General features: G+C 51.2%; 2 protein-coding genes across 4 annotated transcripts in view; one reads left to right on the top strand and one right to left on the bottom strand.

Annotated features, from left to right (window-relative positions):
• Nucleotides 1–26,431, bottom strand: part of MRPL11 (mitochondrial ribosomal protein L11) — a 101,918-nt gene that overhangs the window by 11,451 nt on the left and 64,036 nt on the right. For all 3 annotated transcript variants that reach the window (XM_061549992.1, XM_061549994.1, XM_061549993.1), the window contains exon 3: nt 1,970–2,065. In XM_061549992.1, coding sequence (XP_061405976.1) covers nt 1,970–2,065 — 96 coding nt within the window. The remainder of the gene's footprint in view (nt 1–1,969; nt 2,066–26,431) is intronic.
• Nucleotides 22,859–26,431, top strand: part of LOC133341408 (uncharacterized) — a 44,753-nt gene continuing 41,180 nt past the window's right edge. Inside the window, exon 1 of the mRNA XM_061549988.1 lies at nt 22,859–23,317. The gene's annotated coding sequence lies outside the window, so the exon portion shown is untranslated. The remainder of the gene's footprint in view (nt 23,318–26,431) is intronic.

Genomic DNA, 26,431 nt, shown 5'->3' with positions numbered 1-26,431 from the left:
CTCCCCCTCCCCCCTCCCCATTCCCCACTCCCCTTCCCCCTCCCAAAGCCACCTCCTCGCCCCCATGGTTATCGGTCTAACGACTCATTTCCTAAGCGTCTGATTTATAAGCGGCAGCTTGGCCTCCCGTGTACAGCGCTGACAGTCGAAGCGCAATCGCTACCATGCGGCCGCCACCAGGGCAGTTGCGGTTCGCCGGTTCGACCACCGCCAGAGCACCCCGGAGCAGGAATTCCCTGGGGACGTTGTTAACGTGATTATAATAATATTCATTATTGCTAAGCCGTACAGGGAACTCTCGCTTTATCCGAGGGCAGATTATCCGGGTTGCGGATTGACCATAATATAGGTTTTTTGGGTTATATCGCGTAAATATAAATGTGTCGTTTAACCCGCCACTGCTCAGAACAGCCAATTAGTAAAGTTTGTCACGTAAACAGAACGTGGTCAATTCGTTACTAGTACAGCACACCGATGTGTTGGAGAGCAAATCCACAACATTTACAATCCGAGTACGACGTTTCGCCAGTAATTACAACTAGCTTCATCAGGCGACAGCCAGATCTAACTACAAAAAACTATATTATGGATGATATTGGTTGCGAAAGCCTACGTGTTAAACTGCGAATTAACCGCGCGCTCATTCGCGCCTTTTACATGCGACTGCCGTTTTAATTGCCAGCTGCTCCTCACTCGTCGATGGTTAAGCGAATCACATTGCCCACGTGACCGCAAGCACGACGCCAAGTAAACCGGTTACTTCAATCAGCAATGAAGACAAACAGCACATTCTGCATCTTAGGGCAACAATAAAAATGGGGTTATAGTCTAATTCGAATTTTGTATTATCCGTGTTTTTGTTGTTGTTGTAATATCGGGGCCACATATCCCACCACTACCACGGATGATCGAGAGCTGAGCGAGTTATTATTATGAAGGGGATGTGAGCGACCCTGTGATGTAACTCGCAAGAACAGACGACTGTGTGCTGCGTATCGGATAACCCGTTTCAACCCACAGACAAATTGGTGGCAACCGATTACTGGACAGCTCGCTCACCCGGATGTCACGATGCACTTTAGGAAAAAGATTTGAATTGGGTGCAGCAAAATCGTAAATTATACGATGACAGTGACCACAGTAACCGTGGTGATGCCATCTCTGTCAAAATCGCGAAATTAAAATTATGACTTGAGATGATGGTGACAATGGTGATTAATAATAAATAATAATCAAAGCAGTAATTACATTTCATAAATTCGGTCTGTTTAGTCAACAAAGCCTTTTATTTCCGTATCGTCCTACGTATGTATGTCGAACTTCTTTCGCACCGTATGTAGCCAACCGCGCTAATCGGAGGTGCGTGGAGAAATGTGCCCCACCGATTTCGATTATTTAATGTTTGAGCCAACTGGGCCACGACTGGGCAAAAACACTTTTCACGCGGGCAACTGGAGAGCACAGACGTAGATGTTTCTAGCGGAGCATTAAAACTAACAAGAACGTGTTTAAGAACGAGCACTTTTTCCGGCGTGAACGCAAAATAAACCTTGCTCAGAAATCTTGGAAGTGACATTCACAGGGCCTGCACAGCCTGGTTCGTGTAAGCAACTCACTGTGCTTCCATCTTCTGGCCATCCTCGTAGCGCAGCGTGTTTGGGAAGTTTTATGTAAAAATGTACGAGACCCACTAAACGTCGTCTTCAAAGAGGTGAGTTAGTAGTGCAGAGATGTTGATGATAATGATTTTAATTCTGGTCAGTTTAACACTTAGGCTCATTATGTAATGTATGGTGATGATATTGGCGAAGATGATGACGATGGTGATAATGAGAATGTTGATGGGAGCGATGATGATAGTGATGATGACGATGGGAGCGATGACATGGATGACGATGATGATGACACAGCAATGATGATGATGATGAGAGCGATGATGATGCCGACGATGGTGAAGACGGTGCGTCACCTTGATGTGGATGCGGATGGGCAGGGGAATTCCCTCCTTGATGTCCTTGGTTGCTTCGTTGAAGTTCTTGCAGAACGGGCCAATGGCGATGCCTCTCTGCAAAGATGCACACAGAGAAGCGCAGTTGTACACACATGCGCAGTCATACACACAGGGACGCGCACGCGAGGGTGGATGGTCAGCACCATGCCCAGCCACCGTTGTCTCCCCAGTGCTGATATTTACACAACCACACTAGGTACTCCTTTAAGGCTGAGTCGCCCTAGGGGAGGGACAACGATTAAAATATTCGCCTTTGTGAACGGTCGTGAGCAGGAATCGAAGTCGGTTTGCCGAGTTAGCAGCGCAGTGCGCTAACCACTGCGCTACCGCTACACACGCACACATTCAATCGTACAAAGACAGACACACAGAGACACACGCGCGGAGACACACACAGAAGCGCACACAGTCGCACAGGCAAATAAATAATGCAGCTGCAGCTGCCGCCCTGGCCGCCCAGCTTTGAGCCAGTTTTAATTGGCACCATAAGGCCCGTGGAGCTTAGCAAAAATGTCCTAAATTGAGCATTTATATATTTTTAAAACCAGTAATAATATTGCTGCCGCTGCTGCTGCCTCCACTGGAAGTTGAATGCGTGCGCGTGCGTGCGCGCGAGCGGAGCCCGTTAAACAAAGCCTGGAGGTCCCTAGCCGAGGCCCGAGTTTAAATCGGGTTTTCAAATCGGTTTACCGTGACGGAATATTTTGCGCAATTAACGACGAAGTTGAAGAGGATGGACACCAAGACGAGTCAAGGATGACCGCTCGCCGCAGGAGGCCACGGCCAAACACAAACAAATAAACAACGAAGAGATTCACTCCTTTGAAAGAAAGAGTTTGCTTGCATAATAAACAAAATCTTTATGTGCCATCGAGCGGGGAGGACAATGATGAATTATTAAGCCAAAACTATGAAATGTTAACGGCCCGTATTTGCTCCGTGTTGGGTTTATGACTCAAACTATTTACGTGCATGTTTACCAAAACGAACATTCGACCTGGAGCTCCACGCATCGATTCTCGTTGTGCATTAAGCTCAGCGGGGCTCATTCCAGCGAGTGCAGCGTGAGCCCGGTGATCCGAGTCCACGGCTAACATCGGTGGAGAGTGATACCCAAACCGATTCTAGGCCCTGCCCCCATTCCTTCCGCACACACCCCCTCGCCATCCCCCTGGAGAACCCTTCGCCAACCCGCACTGAACATGGTGAAGTATGGTCAAACGACACCCATACAACAGTTAGAAAATAATTTCTAATTATTATCGCAAAAGTTAACTTGCAGTTTATGAGTTGAAGTGGTTTCCCTTTTTAAATGCCGTACAACCCCAGAGACGCATGTTTTCAAGACGGAGAGTGGCTTTTCATACAATTATGTACGTGGGGGGGGGGGGAACGAACATCTGTGAAAAAGAGCTTCATAGCTTATCGGATTCCTCCAGTTTAAATGAATATTCTGCGGGTCATAGCCCGGTGTCTGGGCCGCATCGGCGGTGCAGTTGCACCGCCTGCACACTCGATAGCTCGGCCACTGATCTGCCTTCTGAGCCACCGGGCCACCTCCATGCCTGATGTTTACGCGAACCTTTGAGCTGGGCTCTACGATTATGTAAGTCATCAATTGCTCGACTAATCAGATGCCACGAAAATAGTTGGAAAAAATTAAATCCTCACCCCCGTTCCCCATGTGTGCTCCTGAAAAGGGGAAATGCCGGGCGGTGGTTAGGCAACGCCATCAGCAGCATCACGCTGGGTGTGTCTTGTAGAGGTTTCCCGCCTTCGTTAGGCAGGATGTTGGGGCCAGTGGTAAAGGGGCCCCGAGTAATCGACGACCAAGTCGATTACCGTGTCTAATCGATTCATCCGACTTATTCGAGTAACCGTAGCAACTCTAATTTTAACGATCGTCCCAGCCCGAGGCATCGGTCCACACCTCCACGCTAACGCTCCCCACCTCCCCCAACCCCCAATATAACCACCGTAACAGACCGTTAATGCACACACGCACGTACACTGCCCCTGCCAGTCGTTAAACGAGCATTGGGGCGTCGCGACTGTGCCTGGGGGGGGGGGGGAGAGACAACGCTGTTAAATAAAATACGAGAAAACGAGCTGAGCATGCGCCGGAATGAACGCGGCGACGGCCGTTCATCATCAGCAGCAGTCACCGCAGGCGCGACGGCGGTGGGGGCAAGGAGGGCACGGACCCCGGCTAAATGTCACGCGCTCCCCCGACGGGGGAGGCTCCGTGTCGCCGTCTTAAACGACGCGCCGCTCAGCTCCGTGTGTCCTACCACGGGGCCCGTTTAGGAGACGCACGAGCGTGGCGGCCCCCTGTGTGTCTCTCGCTCTCCCAGGACGCATGGTCTGGGTTCGAGGTTGAGACCAAGGTGATGGTGTGTTCTATGGAATTGACGACAATGCTGGGGCACTGCCACTGACCGTCTTCAATCTGAGTTCAAGCCCCAGGTCCCTATTTCAAGAAGCTTGTATTTCTATTGGCATATTGGACTAGCACCTTTGAAGTCCAGGTTTAAGCCCAAGGGCTGGGTGTCTTTCAAAGACAATGAGTGATTGGCTTCATGTGGGAGGAAGAAAATCGAACACACATGCAAGGCGATAACACTCAAGAACTCCACGCAGATTTCTTCAAGCATCCACAGCTGTACTGCCATCTCCCGGCCACGTCATAATGACGGGACGGCGCGAGTTGCGCAGGCACATCCGACACAAAGCCTTCACAACTCGCGCGGATTGCTCCGCTCCTTGCTGTTGCGCACAGTCACGCGTTTTATTGCGACAAAGTGCAGCTAATGTTTTGCTGGGCACGTAAGAACGCCCGCTTAATCGCATTTGGAAAACGACAAAATGACTCCCGCGTCGTTTTACCGCACAGGCTGCTTTCAACAAACTTATTAAAATTGCTTAACAACTAATTTTTCATTCGCGGCGTTTACCAAAGAGGATACGAGAGAAAAAAAACACAATTGAAAAAATTAACCCGTAAAAACAAAGTTTTTCACTATAAATCCTTTATATGTGTGGCATCGGTTTTATTTTATTATTCTTTTCTGTTTTTCTTGAGTAAGAGTTGCATTTTTATCACATTGGTATTTTAAATTAAATATAAGGAAAGTCGTATATAAGGATTATAAGGTTTTCAGTTTTTATATGATTGTTTATATTGTACATTTTTGTTGTTTTCTTGAATAATTTTCTGTGTTAAGGAAAAATATATGATTGTGTTAGTGAAATTTTTTTTTTCCTAAAAAGTGGAAAATAAATTGTCACGCACAACGAGTCTGTGTGCAAAATGTCAGCTCGATTGGATCACGGGAAGTGGGTTAAAAAACGACCGAAAGATTTGTACGGTCGTAAGCGCGCAAGCAAGCAAGCGAACTTAATATAAAGGATTTAAAAATGCACTTTAATGACGCTGAGTCAGTGACATCTCAGAGTGCGCGATTCAGCAGCGAGCCCCCGATCACTCACGAATAAAAGCCGGGATCTATTCTCCAGTGACAATACCCACCCCCCCCCTCACCCACCAGCTTTCCATTCGCAAAGGACTCATCAACTCCAGCAGAGGGCACTTGACCGGTTGGACGCGTGGATGGGGTGGTGACGCGGCCTTAGTAGCAGAGGGCCATGGTTCGAATCCAGCAGCCGCCCCGATTAATGCCGCGGGGCGTATTACGCGTAGATATCTACGCCGTCCGCTTCAAAGTGGACGGCGTCACGGTCAGAATTTACCCGAATTTTTAAGTCGTTACCCGCAAAAATGACTCAATTGGAATCTACATAGCGACCATCGCCACCGCCTACTGCAAACACTTGGTAGTACCCTCCTGAAAGAGAGTCGCGAGACTCGACGAGGCCTTTGCCAAGTAAACAGCGGGAACAAATAGGAAATAAAAGACAATAATTCGCGTTGATTCTCCAAAGGGCTTTCGGGTTGTCCCGCGCGTTGCTCAGGCATGATGCACTACGTACTGCTCCGCGTGATTGAACAATTCAAGAACGATTCAACAAAACGAAACATCACACGTCCAGGCGGGTGGAGGTGGCTGGGTGGCTCAGAGGTCAGAGCATTGCGAAATCCCGTGCCTGGTTCTCAAGTGGAGTGACTTGATGGCCTAGGTCAGGGGTCAGCAACCTGCCGCTCCGGAGGGCCCTCGCCCCCCCCATGTGGCTCTTCAAGGACCACTTCGTGACGTTATTTATTAATGGACGGCGTCTCGTATTCACCATGCGTATTGCGGTTATTAAAATAAAGTTTTTTTTTTCGTAGCGAATTCCAAGAAAATTGCTCTGCTTGTTATTTTGGTTGCCTGTCCCCTGGCCTAAGCCCAGTCAACCAATGGTTGAAACAGAGAGTGTTTCACAATAATTATAATTTGAAGTTAATTTTATCAAAATATCAGTACGATTTCCATCGGGTGAACATTTCTATCCCGTAGTGAATGTGTGAAATTAGTGCCTCAGAATTCGTTTCTGTGACATCACCTTCCACGGGACATGCTCTAACACACAGGGCGCGAGACGTGCGGCCTACAGCGAGGATATTGGCATAGATCCATCATCTCACGACACGGCCGTGTCCACCCACAATTCCTACACCTGCTGGGTTTCTGACGGGAACGAGCGTGGCGCACACATCGCAAATGGAATGGAATTGTGAGAAAAATACGAGAAAGATTAAACACCAAATTAATACTGGAAACACTGATACAAAAACACTGTAAATTAGACAAGTGGTGTAAGTAAAGCGGCTAATTGTGCATTCAGAGTCGGCTGTCACATCGCATTAAGCTCCGAGCGCGTGCGGCAAATCGAAGGCAGAGTGAGTGGCGTCGCACGCGGCGCCGAGGAGTAATGAGTGTGAACGTGCGGCGACGAGGGGCGGGGGTGAGGTTAACCCAGCTCCCCCGTGGTCCCCCCCCAACCCCCCTGTCCTCCTGCCTCCTGTGAAGCCGGATCGCACGGCCAAGGCGGTGGCAACCCTCATCATGCCCTCAGTCGGAGCGCAGTGTGGCGATGAGCCGCCGGGGGAGCGGCTACGAATAAGGGAACGGCGCCCGCGGAGCGAGGGGCACGGGAGTGCTTGCGTGTGTGTGTGTGTGTGCGAGTGCTTGCGTGTGTGTGTGTGCGTGCTTGTGTGTGTGCGTGCTTGTGTGCGTGCTTGCGTGCGTGTATGTGTGTGCGTGCTTGCGTGTGTGTATGTGTGTGCGTATGTGTGTGCGTGCTTGCGTGTGCGCGCGTGTGTTTGTGAGTGCTTGCGTGTGAGTGCTTGCGTGTGTGTGCGTGCTTGTGTGCGTGCTTGCGTGTGTGTGTGTGCTTGCGTGTGCGTTCGTGCGTGCGTGGAGCGGTAGTGTCACGGATAGCGCAATCTGCTACGAACCCGGCGATCCGGGTTCGATTTCCGTTCACGGCCACCACCAGTGACGATTACCGGAACCGGTCATGTGCCTCCCCAATGTTGGCTCAGCCTTAAATGAGAACCTGGTGCGATGTGTAAAACATCAGCAAAGGGGAGAATAACGCGGCCGGGCACGGTGCCATGCTGGCCTTCATGGGTGCTCACGAATAGCACTTGCCCCAAACCAATAAATCAAACCTTGTTGGGTCTAATGTGTGTGTGTGTGCGTGTGATCACAGAATGGGTCCCATAATTCAAAAATCAGCAGTGAGCACAAGCTCTAGACCAGTGCGCGTTTAAACCCGTGGGTCACATCCTCCCCCTCTTTTCAGGAAGGGGGGGGGGGCACAGGTTGTGACATGGACACTGTGCAGGAGAAATTTCAAATGTGTCACGGGGAACATCACATACCAACAAAAATAATGAGAAGCACCGCTCTCTACCCGAGCCTTAACTTGCAGGCCCAAGCGTGGGAACAGGTTAAAAAGTGTGGAGATGTTTTGTGAGCAGCCCACAATGTAATTACCCAAACTTGTTAACAAACATCAGCGTCGCTCGCGACATTCAACGCGAGTAAGGGATACATACAAAATAAGTTCTGCTCAACGCAACGATCCAGACAGCCTTGGCGTGGACTGCGCATACCGATAATACAAAGTAAACAAAGTTTTAGCGATGCTGCTGCCGCTCCACTGGCAGTGGTGGTGGTGCCCAGACACATATAACGGAAATCAAAAAAACTCAACGTATTCGGTCGATAACACTGTGGCCCTGGATCAACAAATATAAAATTTTAATATATAAAAAAATATATTTTTTTTATTATACAAATACGCCTCAATACAGCAACAACAGCATTAACATGATTAGACACAAATACAAATTAACTGTGGCCCGCGTGGCAGTGCGGTGTGGTTATCACTATTCGTAACGATGGAAGACAAACAGGGTGGGGGGGGGGCGTGCATGGTACGTGCCCCACCACCACCGGCATTCGCTACCGCCAGCACCACCACCACCAAAACCGCCGAGACCATCCATGCCGCCAACAGAGCGACAACAACAACAACAACCACCAACGCTGCCATCTCCGCCATCATCACAAACTATCACGACCGCAACCGCCACCACCAACCACCGCCACCATCAATTGCATCGCCACCACCCTTATACCAACACTGTCAACATTGCCACCGCCAGCGGCCGCACCCACAACGTCAGCACCGTCACCGACATCAGCGCCAGCCTGAGCAGCAGCAGCAGCACCACCACCACCACCAACGTCCTCACCACGGACAAAGTTCCCCCGTTCAGCCTGAACATCCTCACCAGCACCACCCGATAGGTCAACTCCATGCAATTAATCACAGACGTTTCAAAGCAGCAGATGGTTGACCTTTCCTATCACATTGTTGCTATAATCAACCTCCTAATTGCCAGCAGAAATTCGTGACTTTTTAGGAGAATCAAAACGCCGACATAAATATATTTCTTCAACCTGCATTGATTGTTTGAAAAAAAAAATTCAAAAACATTTCCACTCTGTAATTATGCTAACGTGAGGTAAGCGAGGAACCTAATGAGTAGCAACGCAAGGATGGAAGTCAAAGTTCAAATCGAATAACGGAGGAGGTATGGCAGCAAATATGTTCAGGAGCTGAATGCCAACGTTGAGGTCTGCTGACCACAATGATAGGGCCTCAGGAGAGAGTTCTTGCAGCGGTTTACCGCACGGTCCATAGTTTGGGTTGCATGGCCACAATCGCACTACTGTGGCTCGTGTCTTTAATTTTCCTTTTATGACGGAGATGTGCACATGGGCCTGTTGGTGTTCTAATGCAGTTGACGGTTCCACCACTGGTGTGTTCGAGGAATGGAAAAGCAGCCAGGAAGTGTTTGTGACGTGTTTATTCTGGACGTGTCCCCAGAGCCGCTCCTCCAAAAGGGGGACAGGGCAGCACTTTCCCACCCACGCTGCCACAGAGAGTATTGATCGTCGCATGTTGAACTTCTTTCGCACTTTACGTAACCAACCGTGCTGATCGGAGGTGCGGGGGAAGGATGACTCGCATCCAATCCTACGTGACCGCGGCTCCCAATGAGCAACGGCTATCATCAGCAATGTTACTTTTAATTATTTTTGGAATAACATAACTGTACCAAACACGTTACGGTCAAATGAAGTTTGAAACAAATTGTACGCGACCGTGTTTTCTGTGCAGTCATTGGCGACCGTGCTAAGACCACCAGCTCGCTAGAACGCTTGAGAACCCGGCTTAATCACGGGCCCACTGAAACCTGGGTACGAACCCAGGAACTCAGCGTTGCCAGCTCAGCGCTCCGACCTCTGACCTCCGAGCCATCCCAGCCTGCCTGTAGGATCGCTTGTCGCTGGGACACTGCCGACGAGCGATCGCTGGGTGTGGGGGGGGTTATGGGCTTGGAGACGGGCGGAAGCACGCTCGCTGCACTGGGCTAGCGAGCTTGCCTCAGCTGCCGCGTTTGTGCCTCGGCTGCTGATTGGGGTCCCTAACGAGGCGGCTGTCAGGGGGGGGGGGCAAGCGACACAATCAGCGGCCGCGCAGCTTGCGGGCAATCAGAGTCCCATCAGAGATCGAAAAACGCAGACCCCCGTAGACAAAACCTCATTTCCTGTTGACTCGCAACAGTGGCATGTGTCTGTGTGTCTTTTTGTCTTTGTGTGTGTCTGTGCTGTTTGTTTGTGTGTGTAAGCATATGTTTTTGTGCATGTTATGCTTGTCCTGTCAGCGCGTATGTGAGTGTGTATGTATGTGCCTGTGTCTGTGTGCCTTAAATCTCACCGAAGTTCAACTCTTGGCGTTAATGCACATCATCATTACCACCACCACCATCACTATCACCACCATTACAACGATTACCATCACATGGATTACCATCACCATCACGATCATCATCATCACCACCACCATCACGACTGACCCAACTGAAATCTGTACCCGGGCCGACCCCCTTGAATCAACTCAGCCCCAAATAAATCCAGCACCTGGTGTAGCCATCATCAGAACAGCGTAGTGAGCGACACTTGCCGCACTACCGAGTCGACCGTGCCGGCGTTTAAGAGGTGCTACCCAACGCCCACGAAACACACACGTTATTGCATTACCCGATCAATCAAAGTCCTTTATTTAACCCGAAAGGTAAACGGAGATTCATTTTAGGAAGAGCGCCGGGCATGAACCGGCTCCCCTCGCATCGACATCGACCCGGGCGCCACGCGGGTAGCTGGCTCACGTGACGCTCGCACAACGCAACGCTAGCTCCGCATACACACACACACACACGCCGCCCCGAACTCAAACTCCACGTTAATTAAAAAGGCTTCGATAGATATTGGAACAGCGAACGCTGAGCCAAGGACGGCTTTATGGGGATCAGGTGTCGAGGGATATTATCACCATCACCATCATCATTCATATGTGGTCGGTAAAATGAGCACCAAATAGAAACGATGCACCCTTTGATGCACGCAAGTCGATATTGGTAACTCATAATCAACGACGCAGCAATCCATCAGGCACCTGCACACCGATTCATCGCTCCATCTCCGTGGTGGATGTCGTCACCTTGGGCCCGCTCCCACCTGTGGCTGCTGCTGTGACGTCAGTCTCGACTGCGAGCGATCGTCTAGCCTAGCGACGCGTGCTGCCCAAGGCCAGGCACATTACTTAAAAATCGACATCACGTCTGGAACCTGCATGCGTGCGTGCGTTCTCCAATCCACACGTTCCTCTTTCTATCTCTCGGTGCAATTCTGAGCATGTGCGCATCTCCACACTTCTTTTTGTACTTTTCAGCTTTTTTTGTTCCATCTTCTTTGTCAGTGTCCATGCTTTCCAAATCCATGTGTCGTGGCAGGCAATACACATCGATTACATTAGCCGTACCATACAAGTAGGGCACGTGCCATAGATTCACGCGGCACAATAACCCTCCTGCATTCACAGGATGGCTCTATATATTCAAGGCATTGTGTTGCACTCTGGGTAAGATGCATTTAGCAGGGGCAGAGCTCAATATAAACACTGCATGGCCCAGGGCTAAATCCCAGCATTGTTCCTAGCAGATCGTTCATGGTCCTCAAGTGGCTCTGCGAGATGGCCCGGCTCCGGTCCCACGGTCAGCTCCGTAGGATCGGCTGATCCATGGAACCGGCTGGCATCACAAGACCATCTGTCTCATTTTGGATTGCCTTAGCCGCGTGTATTTATTCTACTTCTTGCAGTCGTCAATGCCACGGAAGTCATTTGACGGTGATTGAAGGCAGAATTCAATGAAGGCTGCGTCACAGGCGGCTGAACTTGTCAGTGTGTCTGTGTGTGTGTGTGTTTGAGTGTTGCGTGTGTTTGTTTCTGTGTGTATGAGAGTGTGTCTGTGTGTATAAGCACGTGTGTTGGTGCATCTTTTTCTGCATGTTTTACAAGTGCGTGCGTATGTGTTTCAGGCGGCCGGGAGTGATATTGGCCACCCAACCCCCTCGGTAACCGTTCCAGCCTTAATAGGTTTCCCACAAACAGCACTTGCCCCAGCAGTCTATTAAAGGCTATACTGGGGATATTTGTCTTTATGTCTGGGTGTTTGTGTGTATGTATGTGGGTGGGTGGGTATGCAATTGGTATCTAAAACTGCCTTGGGCCTCAAATGGGTACCTGGTGCAACGTGTCGCCACGATGGAGATGAAGGTGGCCGGGCCTGTTACTGGCCACACACCTGCTCGTGTGACATGCCAGCCTTAATGGGTGCTCGCTAACAGCACTTGCCCCAACATCCTGTTAAGGCTATACGGGGGATCGTTGCCTTTGCGCGGAGCAATAGCGCAGTGGTTATTGCACTGCACTAAGAATCTCGTGACCCGAGTTTGATTTACGCTAATGGCCAACATCAGTGGTGCTGATCTGAATTAGTCCTGCCCCCACCCCTCTACTCCCCTCTCCCAAGTACATGGTATGGTAATTCAGATTTATTGCTCTGCTGATGAGACTCAGAGAGGGCAAAACCGGCCCAGGAGACTCCCAACACTGGCAGCTCTAAATGTGACTGCTGCTTTGTTGGGGAGACACAGGCCCTTATCTGCTCATTGCTGATCGCATGGTTATATCTTGTGTTCAATACATGGACCATGTACCCCTCTTTTGTGAAATCCACTGCTGGACGTGCGCCCCTCCAGGCCGTGCAGATCGTGGGTTTTTTTTAAAACCGAACTTCACCGCGCAGGCCGGCGCTACGGTGCAACAACCGAATTTGTTGCCGATAAAACGCCTCGACGCAGCGTCCTACAGCGCCTGTTCAACGCATGGCAGTTGCACATCCAACCACTACGATCCAGGCTCTTTTTTCCTGCCTAGATTTCAAGATCGGGCACGTTCGGGGCGATTTGGTCAAAGGCCGCGTCGTCGGACCCACAGAGTGAGTTTTAAATAAGGGAGTGGAAAACTTTTTCCACGCTCACGCCGCACTTTGTGGAATGGCGGATAAAGCGGAGGAACGAGCGGCCCACAGCTGAGACCACCGCAGCTCTCTCCTCCGTGTCGCGGTCACTCTGCCCCCCTGCCTCCCTATCTCCCTCTCGTCGTCAAAATATCGATTTTCACTCCGTTGAATAAGTGTCGATATTTAACACGTGTCCAAAAGGTTTTTTTTTCAGCCATCGAATTTTTAAAACCACAACCCACGCCGCTATCGGGAAACCAATCTCCCGGCACTCAAGATACAGCACGGCTTTATTATCTTTTATTGCTATCTCGATCATTTATTTGTGCTTTTTGTTTTACTTTTTTACCTGCGAGGGCCGAGATGACCACACCATCACTGAACAGGGGTACTCAATCAAAGCCGAGGCAACCTCGGGTAGCCACAGACCAAATTCGCACACCAAACACCGCAGGTGATGATTACGTAAGTCACAACCGTGGTTCGCAGTAACCAGCTTGCCTGGATTCGTAGTGCAGTGCGCAAACTGGCACGACGGTAACACTGCACAGATACAACGATTCTCCATATAGCCTTACAGACTGTTGGGCGAGTGCTGTTAGTGAGGATCTATCGAGGCCAATTCGGCACACAAGCGAGTGACGTGGCCACATTGCACCAGGTACTCCTTTAGTCGATCTAGGGGGAGAGCCAGGAACGGTTCAGATATTTCTCCACTGTTTATTGGTCATGAGCAGGAATTGAACTCAGATCTCCGGGTTCGTGGCTTAACCACTGCACTACCACTCCCCACTGTGTGAACATAAGGCGAGACAAAGATCCCCCGTATAGCATTTAACAAACTGTTGGGGAAAGTGCTATTAGCAAGCAACTATGAAGGCTGTCACGGAACACGAGCAGGTGGGTAGCAAGCACCATGCCCAGCCGCCTTTGTCTCACCAGTAGCAGTGTTTACACACCACACCAGGTACTCATTTGAGGCTGAGCCGACCTAGAGGAGGCTGGGGACCGGTTCATATAACCGTCACCGGTGTTAGCCATGACTAGGATTCTAACACGAGTCGTGGGGTTTGTTATGCAGGACGCTTACCGCTGCACCACCGCTCCCCCCCCCCCCCCCCCCCGTGTGAACGCACACACACATCACAGAGGTGTGACCGCGAGCACGTACGCACGCGAGGCCACAGCTGAGTCCTCGCCGCTGCTCGACTGCACCTGGGGCGCGGCGCTCTTCCGCGGCACGGCGCTTTGAAGGGGAAACAAAAAAAACGCATCCCGCTTGCGGCTTTCATCTGCTCATTAAAGACACGGTGGGGGAGGGGGATGGGGCCATGCTGGAAAGGGGGTTCTCGGTGGGATGCTGCCAGTGTTCCACCCTTCCGGGTTCCTTCCGCTATCTGCCCGACGACGATCGGAGGCGTTCGAGTAACCCTTGGATACTGCCGATCTCGTTAGATCTCGGAAGCTTGAGCAGAGTTGAACCTTGGTTTGTCCTTGGATGGGAGACCGCCTGGAGTTGGCAGGATACTAGAATCCAAGAGAGTGTAACTCCGTTGGATGCTTGGTGGGGTTTTCCCTGAGCCCATCGGATTGCTACCCGGATTAAGTCAAAAGCTCAATCATGGTATTGGGCCAAACATTCCCCATGCGGTACCCTTCTGAAAGAGTTTGGAGACTCCACGTGGCTGTCCCGAGTAAATAAAGGGCACTGTTGTTTATATCATTACGACAAGTGCCGCCGGGGTCCAGGTTATGCGAGGCAGGTGGGAAACGACGGAGTTGAAATGAAAATGAACGGGGCGCTGTCCGTGGTGCTGAAGATATTGTGTGAAGTGTGGATGTGCGGAGTTGTTGGGGGAGTGGGGGGCGTGGGGTGAAATCACACTCATCAGCAGCTCAGAATGAAAAAGAGCAATAGGTGGTGCTCATCTCCACTGGGGGTGGAAATTCCACGTTTCAATGCCAGGGGCCATGGTGACATGTGTTGTTTGAGCGATCTAAACCTGTTATTTTGTCAACATATATTTTTTAACATATATGTCTATACCACTAGACCTCCCGGCAACACCGCTAGACCGCCTGGCACGACCGCTAGATGACCACCTGGCACTACGGCTACATTATCCGGCATAACCACTCGACTACCTCCAGACCGTCTGTTACATTAACCACTGAAACCAATGCCACTGTAAGCGCAGACGTGAGTTTTGACAAAGAATTCTCATAAGCGCTGCGCCCCACTCAGTAGTCTGACAAGCACGCAGCCAGCGAAACGAACACTTCACAGCTCAGACACGCGACAACGCACTCATCCGTCGTCGATTTACAGCACAAGGATTTTATTATTTTTTCATATTCCATGTTAAGTCTTAAATTGTCTCCGCACTCCAGGATTTACAAACTTCACGTGGGCGAAAGTGCCTCCCCGCACCCATGTGTGTGGGCTCGTGAGCGCGAGCGTTCGCGTCCGTGCACGTAGATCAGAGGGTAACGCACCGAGCTTCCTTCAGGTTATTTATACTGCAATTCTTTTCCTTTGACGGTCCTTCGGTCAGACTCCTTGGTTCGTTTTCTTAAATAAAAACCGAACGTAAATCATCATCATCAGTCACTGTCTTGCATGCCACTTGGATGAAGGCCTCCCGCGCCGTCGCCATCCATCATGGTCCCGCGAAGCCACGATCCGTCACACTCCTGCACTTGAACCGTTCCGCATCGCGCTCCATCTCCGCGACGGGTTCCCTCCTTCGGCTGACATTCCATCATCACTCTTGTCCGTTGGCCATCGTCCCCTTCGAGTGACGGGTCCTGCCCGAGCCCAAGGCAATATGCCGCTTGAGATTTGCATTTGTATCCCGATCAACGTCCTCCTCTTTCTATCATTTGTAAATATGAGCATCACATCGTACCATGCTGCTTTGCGCACTTTTCAGATTGTGCTCCATTTTAAATGTCATTGTCTAAGCAAAAAGAAACCATCTAATGATTGATCTGTTGCAGCGTAGTAGTCCGTGCAAATTGCATCTCACGATCGCTTAGGAACCACGGGCCAAGCTGGAAGGCTGCCAGGCAGTGACCCACGGCCAACAATTGCTCTGCAGTTCTCTACATATCAAGATGTTTGCAGCCAACTAGTGAGAGTTTATTACATGCCCACGTCTCTGATCCACACGTCAAAGTGGGTAATATTCACCGTGTTAAAACATTCTCCGCGGCCACGTTGCTCATTGGCTCTTCATTACCAAATTCAAGTTTTGCAAAAAGCAATTCGACTCTGCCCTTGCTCACCTCGTTATTTCACCATTCCGATCCTGATCAGCCTCATACACCAAGGGGCGATCATTGAGCGTGGATTGAGATGTAGATGCTAAGACAATGTGAGAAAAATCTGCATTATGGATTATGTCTTCCCTTACGTAAGAGGCTAAGAGCTTAAAAGGGTTTCCCATTCAACTGAGCACGGGACGGTGCTCAACTCCTGTTTATTGGTGACAATTCCACGTTACTATGGTGGGGCCACATCTTTCCATAGGGACAACAATTTCCATAACGACAATTGTGGCCCTGAGGTGGCCAAGAGATGGCAGCGCTGAGAGTGCCCGTCGCAGTACACGTGAGTTGTCTCCGGGAATTCCGGTTTCCTTTCAGATGGAGAAAAGCAACTGTCCTATCATGCCAAAGCAGGACCCACTCCTGCAAGAGTCTTCAGCCTCAGCGAGATTCCCGGCTAAGTAATTGGCATTGTTATGATAATTTTTGTTGTTGATAAATAAATACTATTTCGATTTAAAGCTTTCGTGACTGCAGGGATTCATCTTCTTGGTTCTTTCTGTAAAGTCACGACTTTACCGAAAGAACCAAGAAAATAAATAAATACTAATTTGCATTCCGATTGCCAAGTCACCCCAGGCCACGTCAGTCATGGCAGTTGTTCGACCATACTTCCCCAATGCCGGACAGTGCGGGTTCTTGAAAGGGGTTTTTGGGGGGTAAAGAGGGGTTTGCCCAAGGCCCTTTCAGGTTTTCACTCGCAACGGATGTTAGCCATAGTGCCGTGCATTGACCCCTGGCATTGTTAAGTGAGCACATGCAGTTCTAGCAGGGCATTTTAGTCCCATGTTTGAGTTTCATTTACTCAATCCATTGTCCGAAAAGAAAGACGCGACCTCAGCTGTCGGCTGACTGCTGCATTGTGCAGGGTCGCCATTGTCGAGACGGCGTTGGTGTGCGAGCATGAAGATGTTGTTACATCGCGGGATCCCGAGAGATGGTGCCGCCCTGGGAAGGCCTTCGTCCAGCAGTGGATCGACCACTGCTGATGCTGACGATTGAAGTGTACGTCTGCATGTGTAATTCTGGCCGGGTGGCGTAAGGTCAAACACTGGTCAGAGATCAACTCGGCTCATAATCGCCCTGTAGAGAAATAGAATAAGTAGCACTTTGTGCGAAGTCACTGTAGATCCTAGAACGGACAAACGTGTCCCCTGCCACGGGAATGTGGAACTTCCACCAACGGCGACCAACACCGTCAGGCAGTTGTAAGATCACGGGTGCGTTGCAAACGTGACTTGTTGAGCAGTTATTTTTTTTTACCCACTCAAAATGAAAAAATTTAAACTTATGACAAAAGCTGCCACATTAGCGACGTTCCTAGAGCCGGCGCAACCGCTTTAAATTTACGCGCGGAACCTCGGCGCGGGAAAATGAATTGTTCAGAACGAACCGTTGGCCGCCGAGTTAACGACGGCACGAGAGCGTGGCCGCCCGCCCGCGGTCGCCGACACCAAACTTGCGGAGCTGCGGAGAGGAGTGGAGGCGTCGGAGCGGTGGCGCGAGCCGCCAGGCATAGCGACCCCAACCACAGGGGGCGACGCGCCTGCCGTCCTCTACAGCGCGTCTCACCCATCTCCAGCTCGCTCACCCGCTCACGCTCCCGCCCACCCGCCCGCCCGCCCGCCCGCCCGTCCGCGCTCTAAACAAGACCCTTGCTCGTTACACTCTCCGCTTCATTACGCCTGTCACACATTGACATTTCCGGCCACGTATTCGTCGGAATAATGATTATTATTATTATTATTGCTAGCTGTTTGAGAACATCTGGCCTACGTGGATGCATCCTCCTAAAGAGCTCCCTCGAGTGGAGGCCCATTCCGCCAGCAGTGGCGTGAGCGAGCAGTTGCAGGCCTGCGCCTTCACATTTTTTATTGTTGATATTTCACGCGCAAGAAATTTGTCCGTGAAACTTTGCGTACTCATTCTCCTTGGGGATGTGGCAAAGAGTTCAAGTTACTCAAGACGAGTGATGATCTTTTGGTACCTTTGTTTGAACCTGTGGATGTGTCTTAGGTCGCACTGGCTCGTGTTTATGGGACATTCACAGAATAAACACACTTTTTATTTCCCGCATGCACAGCTACATGCGCAAAGACGCGTGGTTAAAGGCTACACTTTTGAATCGATGTGTGCTGACTACTATGACACTGAGACTTACGAACAAGATGGAACAAAAGCTCAAAAGTGAGCAGAGAAACATGTAAACATGTAGGCCTGGGATATCAGAGACGCAGAAAAAGGCGCACGTGAATTAGAAAATACGTACGCTCAAGACAAACGTTTATTACTGTTAAGGGTATTAAGTGGGCGATGGCCGGTGGGCGAGACTAAGGGCTGAGTGACAACCAAGTGGGGATCGTGTCCTCGCTGCCGACCCCAAGCAATCATTCATGGGGCTTTTGGCTGAAAAGAAGATATTGCTGGGGCCAGGCCGGGCTGTTAAGCGTTGAATGGAGAATCCGTGCTTGCGTGAGTTGTTGCAGACGCAAGGGATGACATGAAACATGTCGTCTGGCCCCACCAATTGCCAATATCTCAAAATACATTGACTCGTCCGTAAAGAATTGCACCACCAACTGACAAGCAAAGACATATCTCCCGTGTAGCCTCACGGGTTTGCAGCCAGTCCTGTTAGCGAGCACATATTAAAGCCGGCACAATGCCCAAATATCTGTCTATTCTGTGCCTAGGACAGGCCCAGACCTGGTTCATTTACGTTCTGCATGGCTGGAAATCAAACTCAGGTCACTGGGTTCATGGTGCAGTGCATGAACCACGGCAAAACAGTGCACTCACAGACACACACATAGATAAAAACATACACACACACATACACAAATCCAAACACACGAACACAGATCCAAACACACACAAATCCAAACACATACACACACGCAGGTCCAAACACACACACAGATCCCAACACACACACACAGATCAAAACACTCGCACACACACAAATCCAAACACTCTTTCACACACACACAAGATTCAAACATGCTCACACACACACAGATCAAAACACTCACACACACACACAGATCCAAACACTCTTACACACACACAGATCAAAACACTCTCACACACACAGATCCAAACACACACACACAAGATCCAAACATGCTCACACACACACGCAGATCCAAATACAGACGTGCACATACACGCAAAGATCCAAACACAGACGCGTACACATACAATACATACACAGATGCCCAGTATAGCCGAGATATGCTGTTTGCGAGCTCCAAGTGAGGCCAGCACAGTTCACAAGGAAGAGGCGTAACCAGTGCCCCTCCAAGCCACCTTTGCCTCCCCAGTACTTGTGTTTAAACACCGCACCAAGCGCTCACCAAAGTTCAACAGTCGACCTATGGGAGGCCGAGAGCGAGTGGCTCTTAATCAGAAGGATTGTAAGTTCGAATCCTTGTTGAGGGGGGTTGACTCAACCCATCATCATTCCATTTGAGGTCAATAAAACGAGTAACGCTTTTTTCTTCTTGTTTCTTTCGGTAAAGTCACGTAGAAGGGAAATAATATAATAATAAAAATAAAACATAATAAAATAATTCTCACGACGTTTCGACCACAACGCAAGCAGCCGTCCTCAGGTGAAGACCAGGTCTGTCGGGGAGACAGCGTCAGACCTGGTCTTCACCTGAGGGCGGATACTTGCGTTGTGGTCGAAACGTCGTGAGAATTATTTTATTATGTTTTATTTTTATAATTTTATTATTTCCCTTCTACGTGACTTTACCGAGAGAACCAAGAAGATGAATCCCTGCAGTCACGAAAGCTTTAAATCGAAAAGAGTAACGCTTTGTGTGGGGAGGTCAGCAGTGGTTGTCCTTTGGATAGACTCGCCCCCGCTATAGGAATGGGGAATTTCCACTACTGGCCGAGGGCTAGAAAGGGTTATATGAGCACCACCTCAATGGCTATTTGAGCAGGAAACCACTTTGATTTTGACACAGGCAAGGTTGGCAGGCCCGATGAGACATCATCATTATTATTGAAGCACTAATACCGACGACGGCACCACGCCGGGGGGAGAGAAAGTGTTAAACTAAAAAGAACCTCTTCCCCCGTTCTCGGAATAACCGAGCGCAGACGCCGTGGTATGTGAAGACCTCACGCATACGAATACAAAGATCCCTCGTATTATAGCCTTAACAGACTGTGGCCAGCACCACGCCCGGCTGCCTTTGTCTCCCTAGTAGCGATGTTTACGCACCGCACCAGGTACTCATTTGAGGCTGAGTCGATCTAGGGGGGGGCCCAGGACCGATTCAGATAATCGTCACTGGTGGTGGCCGTGAGCGGGAATCCAACTCTGGCCGCCGGGTTCGTAGCGCAGCGTAGCGCTAACCGCTACACCTCCCGCTCCCCACAGACGCACGCACAAGCGCACACGCTCGGTCAGAAGAAACCACAGGGGGTGGGGGCACAATCTAGATACGTGGGCCGACGTTACATCACAAGCACAGCCAGAGAGAGAAGAGAGGAAGGAGAGAGAGAGCAGGACAGATAGAGAGAGAGGGGCGAAAAGAAGGGTGAGTGGGGGGGGTTTACAGAGAGAAATTGATGGATGGGAGGCAAATTGTTAAAACTGATAGTGGACGCGAAAGCGTATGGGAGAATGAATGAGAATTAGCGAGGTGGAGGACATTGTGCGTGCGCGTGTGTGTGTAAAGACGTATTTGGGGAGCGGCAGTGCAACGGTTAGCACTCCGCTGCGCTAGGAAAACCCGGCCACCCGAGTTCGATTCCCGCTCATGGCCAACACCAGTGACGGTTATCTGAACCGGTCCTGGGTCTACTAGGTCGACTCAGCCTCAAATAAGTACCTGGTGCAGTGTGTAAAAATCATTGCCGTTGGGGAGACAAAGGCGGCCGGGCGTGGTGCTGGCCACCCACCCCCTCGTGTGCCGTGCCAGCCTTCATAGGTGCTCGCGAACACCACTTTCCCCAACAGTCTGTTACAGGCGAAACGGGAGATCTCTTTTTATCTTTATTATGTATGCATGTGCACGTGCTATGTACACGCGGTGAAGTATGGCCAAACAAACCCCACGATCCGAAAAAGCAGCGTATAATAAGAGGTCCGTCTGCCAGCGGCGAACTGACGGAGGGCCGTACGCGACACCTGCGAACGAGGAGCCTCACATATGTAAATAAACATTCGGATCCCGATGCCGATGGCACCCGCGGTGCATATGAGCGCGGCGCGCGCGCGGCCAGGAGCAGGTAGACAGTGCACACGGCCGCAACAGGCCAAGCGGCCCCCGAGGGGACATCCGCGCCTCGGGCCTAAATCGCGCGCAGGCACGTTTGCATGACTGAGTCACCGGGATCGCGCCCGATTCCGTCAGATCTTGGAAGCTAAGCGCGGTTGAGAGCCTGGCGAGTGCTCGGATGGGTGAGCGCCAGGCAGGCACGAACAGGTTGCTATAGCAGGCTGCCGTGGGGCCACGTCCTCGACAGACTCTGTCTCCTCGACAGACCTGTTCTCCACCTGAGGACGGCTACTTGCGTTGTGGCCGAAACGTCGTGAGAATTATTTTATTATGCTTTATTTTTATTATTTTATTATTTCCATTCTACGTGACTTTACCGAAAGAACCAAGAAGAAGAAGTGCATTGCTGTACGTATGTCCCTCCCACATGCGCTGACCGGTGTGGTGAAGTATGGTCAGAGGGGGAGAGATGGGGAGTGCTCGGGGAAGAGAGGGGGAGCAGCGGGGAGAGAGATAAAGGTGGGGAGAGACGGGGATATGAAGAGGGATAGATGGGGAGGGAGGGGGAGTATCAGGGAGAGAGGGGGGGGGAGTACAGGTCAGAACTCACAGGGCCAGAATGAGTCTCGCTTGCAAGGGTGACCTTGGGGGATGAGTCTGCCAGGAGGGGGCGATGATTACTGCTGTCGACAATCTAAATTTGCCGTGAAATATTCCATTTGGCAAATGTGGACCCTGGTGCCGGGACGCAATGGCCGAACTCTTGCGACTGGCATCAACTGTGAAGCGGACGCCACAAAGGATGGACGACTGTCACTACACCCGCAGTATTAATGGGGGCGGCCGCTTGGGTTTCAACCGTGAACCTCTGCAACGAGCGGCGAATGCGCGGCCGCTGCGCCGCGTCGCCAGAGGGAGTGAGGAACGCAGAGAGGGGAAAGATGGGGAGAGAGAAGAAGGATAGCAAAGAGATAAAAGGGGGAGGGAGAGACGGTGAGGAAGGGGAGAGATATGGGAGAAAGAGGGACGAGAGATGCAGTGGGGAGAGAGAGAGGGAGTGAGGCAGAGAGGTGGGGGTTTACATAAAGCAAAGTAAAAAAAAAATTACGAAATGATGAACGAAGCAAAGTGCCGACTACACCGAGCATCTTCTTGTTTCCACTGATCGTAAAGAAAAAAGAGGCAGACAGGGAGAGAGAGTGGGAGGGAGAGATTAGGAGAGAGAGAGACGAGGAAAGCGAGGGAGGGAGTGAGGCAGTGTGAGGAATGGGGAGAAGGATTGAGGTAGAGAGAGGGGGAGATTGGGAGAGAGAGGGAGAGTCGTGGAGAGCGAGGGAGGGAGCGAGGCAGAGAGGGAGAAATGGGGAGAGAGAGGGAGTGAGGCAGAGAGGAGGGAGAGATTGGAAGAGAGAGGGAGGGAGCGAGGCAGAGAGGGAGGCGCATCTGTGGCGGTGACGACAGCCAACACCACCCGGGGCCGATAAAAACCTCTCAGTAAAGCAATCACTGCAGGAGACAGCGCGGGAGAGGGCGAGCAACACAGAGAGAGAGAGAGGAGGCGGAGGAGGAGGAGGAGAGGGACAACACTCGCGTGACAAGACGGAGCGAGACACGGACAGGCGGGCAGAGACCGGTGTAAAGCGGCGAGGAGTGCAGCAAAGAGACAGCGACGCGAGCACAAAGGCAAAGATACAAAGACACGCGCACAACACAGAGGAAGTGACACACAGAGAGAGAGAGAGACGCAAAGCCGGGAAGAGGGAGACGCCGCGAGTCCACGGCCGCACAGCGGGTTCGGCATGCCGCCTGCGCAGCCAGTGCCGGCCGCCTGCAGGAGTCGCACGAGACGAGGTGTGTGTGTCTGTGCCTCCCTCCCTCCTATCCCTCTACCCCCCTCCCCTGCCACTTCAAACACCTCCACCCCGGTGCTCTCTGCCACTCACCAGGCACTGCGCTCAGCACGCGGAAGGACAGACGGCACACGCACCGGCACACGCACGCACGCACGCGCGCGCACGCACGCACATACATACATACAAAGATCCCCCCTATAGCCTGAACAGACTGTTGGGGCAAGTGCTGTTAGCGAACACCTATGAAGGCCGGCACGGTACACGAGGGGGTGGTTTGGCCAACACCACGCCCGACCGCCTTTGTTTCCCCGGTGGCGATGTTTACACATCGCACCAGGTACTTATTTGAGGCTGAGTCGACCTAGGGCAGGCCAAGGACCGTTTCAGATAATCGTCACCGGTGTTGGCCGTGAGCGGGAAATCGAACTCGGGTCGCCTGGTTCGTAGCGCAGCGCGATAACCGCGACACCACCACACACACAAAAAGACGAAGGTCACCCGAATATCCTGAACAGACTGTTGGGGAAAGTGTTGTTAGGCTCGCGCAGACGCAGCACGCACAAGTAATCGTGGACACAGGCACACGCGCACATAACGCACACGTGCACTCGCACCAACGTGCGCACGCACGCACAAGCACACGCACGCACATGCACACGCACGCACATGCACAAGCACACGCATGCACGCACAAGCACACGCATGCACGCACAAGCACACGCATGCACGCACAAGCACACGTATGCACACGCACGCACATGCACAAGCACACGCACGCACATGCACAAGCGCACACGCATGCACAAGCACACGCATGCACGCACAAGCACACGCATGCACGCACAAGCGCACACGCACACATCCACTCATGCAAACCTATACGTAAGTATACACACACAATTACACACGTACGCATGAAGCCACATCCACACACACCCGCGCACACACACACACACGTTCGCCAAAGTAATTCACATAATACATTGAATAGGCGTGTGCCAAGACGCATACAAGTACTGTGAGCACTTTTGAACGCCGACATGGCACATGATGGGGTAGGTGGCCAACACCATGCCTGGACGCCTTTGTCTCCCCAGTGCTAGTGTGTATATACCACTCCAGGTACTCAGTGAAGGCTAAATCAACCTCGGGCTTATTCACATATTTCCCATTGTTCTTGGTGGCAAATATTTGCACACACACGTGCGCACGTATGCTCAGAAGCACACATACAAATAAACATGAACAAATGCACACACGCGCCCGCGCCGACGCAAGTACACACAAACACAAGCACACGTGCATGTACACACAAACACGCACAAGCAGGCGCGCACAAACACAAGCGCAAAGACAAACACACTCGCACACACATCCACACACGCGCACAGAAGCACACACAAACACATGCACATCCACACACAAATGCGAAACCGTTTGCTCCGTGGAAAATAAAGAAGCCCTGATGCTCAATGCGTTTGACTGTCAACGCTGCTACCGGTGGCAGCTCATACGTGGTTCCATAGACGTGTGGTTAGACTTGACACGTGGTTTCCAGAGATGCGTCGTTTGAATAGACCTGTGGTTTAAAGAGACACGTGGTTTGGATATACGTGTGGTTGCAGAGACACGTGATACGAATAGACACGTGGTGTGAATCGACGCGTGGTTGCATGGACAAGTAGTTTTAATAGACGCGTGGTTTGCATAGACCTGAAGTTTCAAGAGACACGTGGTTTGAATGAACCTGTGGTTTCGTGAGACACGTGGCTTGAATAGACGTGTGGTTGCAGAGACACGTGGTGCGAATGGACAAGTAGTTGTAATAGACGCGTGGTTTCAAGGGGCAGGTGGTTTGAAGAGACCGGAGGTTTCAATTGACTTGTAGTACGAATAGACCTGTGGTTTCAAGAGACACGTCGTTTGAATAGACGTGTGGTTTGAATAAACGCATGGTTTTAATCGACGTGTGGTTGCATAAACCCTTGGTTATATAAAAGGGTCAGAGGCAAGTGCTCTTGACGAGCGTGTGTTGAGGCCGGGTCACTCGTGTGGTTGGGGGGTGGCCGCCTTTGTCTCCCTAGTGGCGATGTTTCCGACGCTGTGCACATTTGATGATGAGCTCAGACACTGGAGGCTTTGGCCCGGTTTCTAACGGTGATGATGATGATCATATACGTTGTGGCTCGTGGGTGAACTCAAGGCACCGGGTTAGCAGCGCCGTGAGTTTGCTATGAATGACCACGGTGGAAATACCACCATTACCACCGTCACGTACAGCACCACCACCACCATCAATAAATAACACCACCATCACCGCAACCACCATCAACACACCACAACCACCATCACAACAGTCTCCACAATCAACACAACCACCAACCACTACCATCAACACCACAACCACTACCATCAACACCACAACCAACACCACAACCAACACCACCAAAGACGCCCCCCCCCCATTATAGCCGTAACAGACTGTAGGAGCAACTGCTGTTAGCGAGCACCTATGAAGGCCGATACAGCACACAAGGAGGTGGGTGGCCAACACCAGGCCCGGTCGCCTTTGTCTCCCCAATGGCGATGTTTACACAATACACCAGGTATTGTACTCATTTGAGGCTGAGTCGACCTAGGAGAGGCCCAGGACCGATTGAGATAATCGTCACTGGTGTTGGCAGCACCACCACCACCACAAACGGCCAGCAGCAAGCATCAGGAGCAACAAAACCCCGGTGGTTTGCGCGAATCAATTCCGCCTGTCGGACACGAGGCAGCATTTGTACAATCCCCCACTCATCCGCAGCAGCAGCCGCCGACTGTGGTGTGTGGGAGGGAGAGGATTGTGGGGGGAAGGGGGGGGCACTGTCCCTGTCGATGCACGGTGGCGGCGTGCGCTCTTGAGCTTCATCTCATCTCTCCGTTCGTTTCTTTAAAAATATAAAATTCTCCCCCCCCCCGTTCAATCCCTCGGCGTCGTGCCACCGGACGACTGAGAATCCGTTCGCAAATCTCGCGAGAGCGCTGCATCGGCCCCCGCGACTTTGCGAACGGCCCCGCGGAATGAGATATCACAAAACTACATCTGAAATCCCTCCAATATTTTATG

Source organism: Lethenteron reissneri, chromosome 11, assembly GCF_015708825.2.
Source record: "Lethenteron reissneri isolate LAM-NWPU_2019-01 chromosome 11, ASM1570882v1, whole genome shotgun sequence".
Taxonomy (NCBI): domain Eukaryota; kingdom Metazoa; phylum Chordata; class Hyperoartia; order Petromyzontiformes; family Petromyzontidae; genus Lethenteron; species Lethenteron reissneri.
This window is presented reverse-complemented; position numbering and strand designations above follow the sequence as displayed.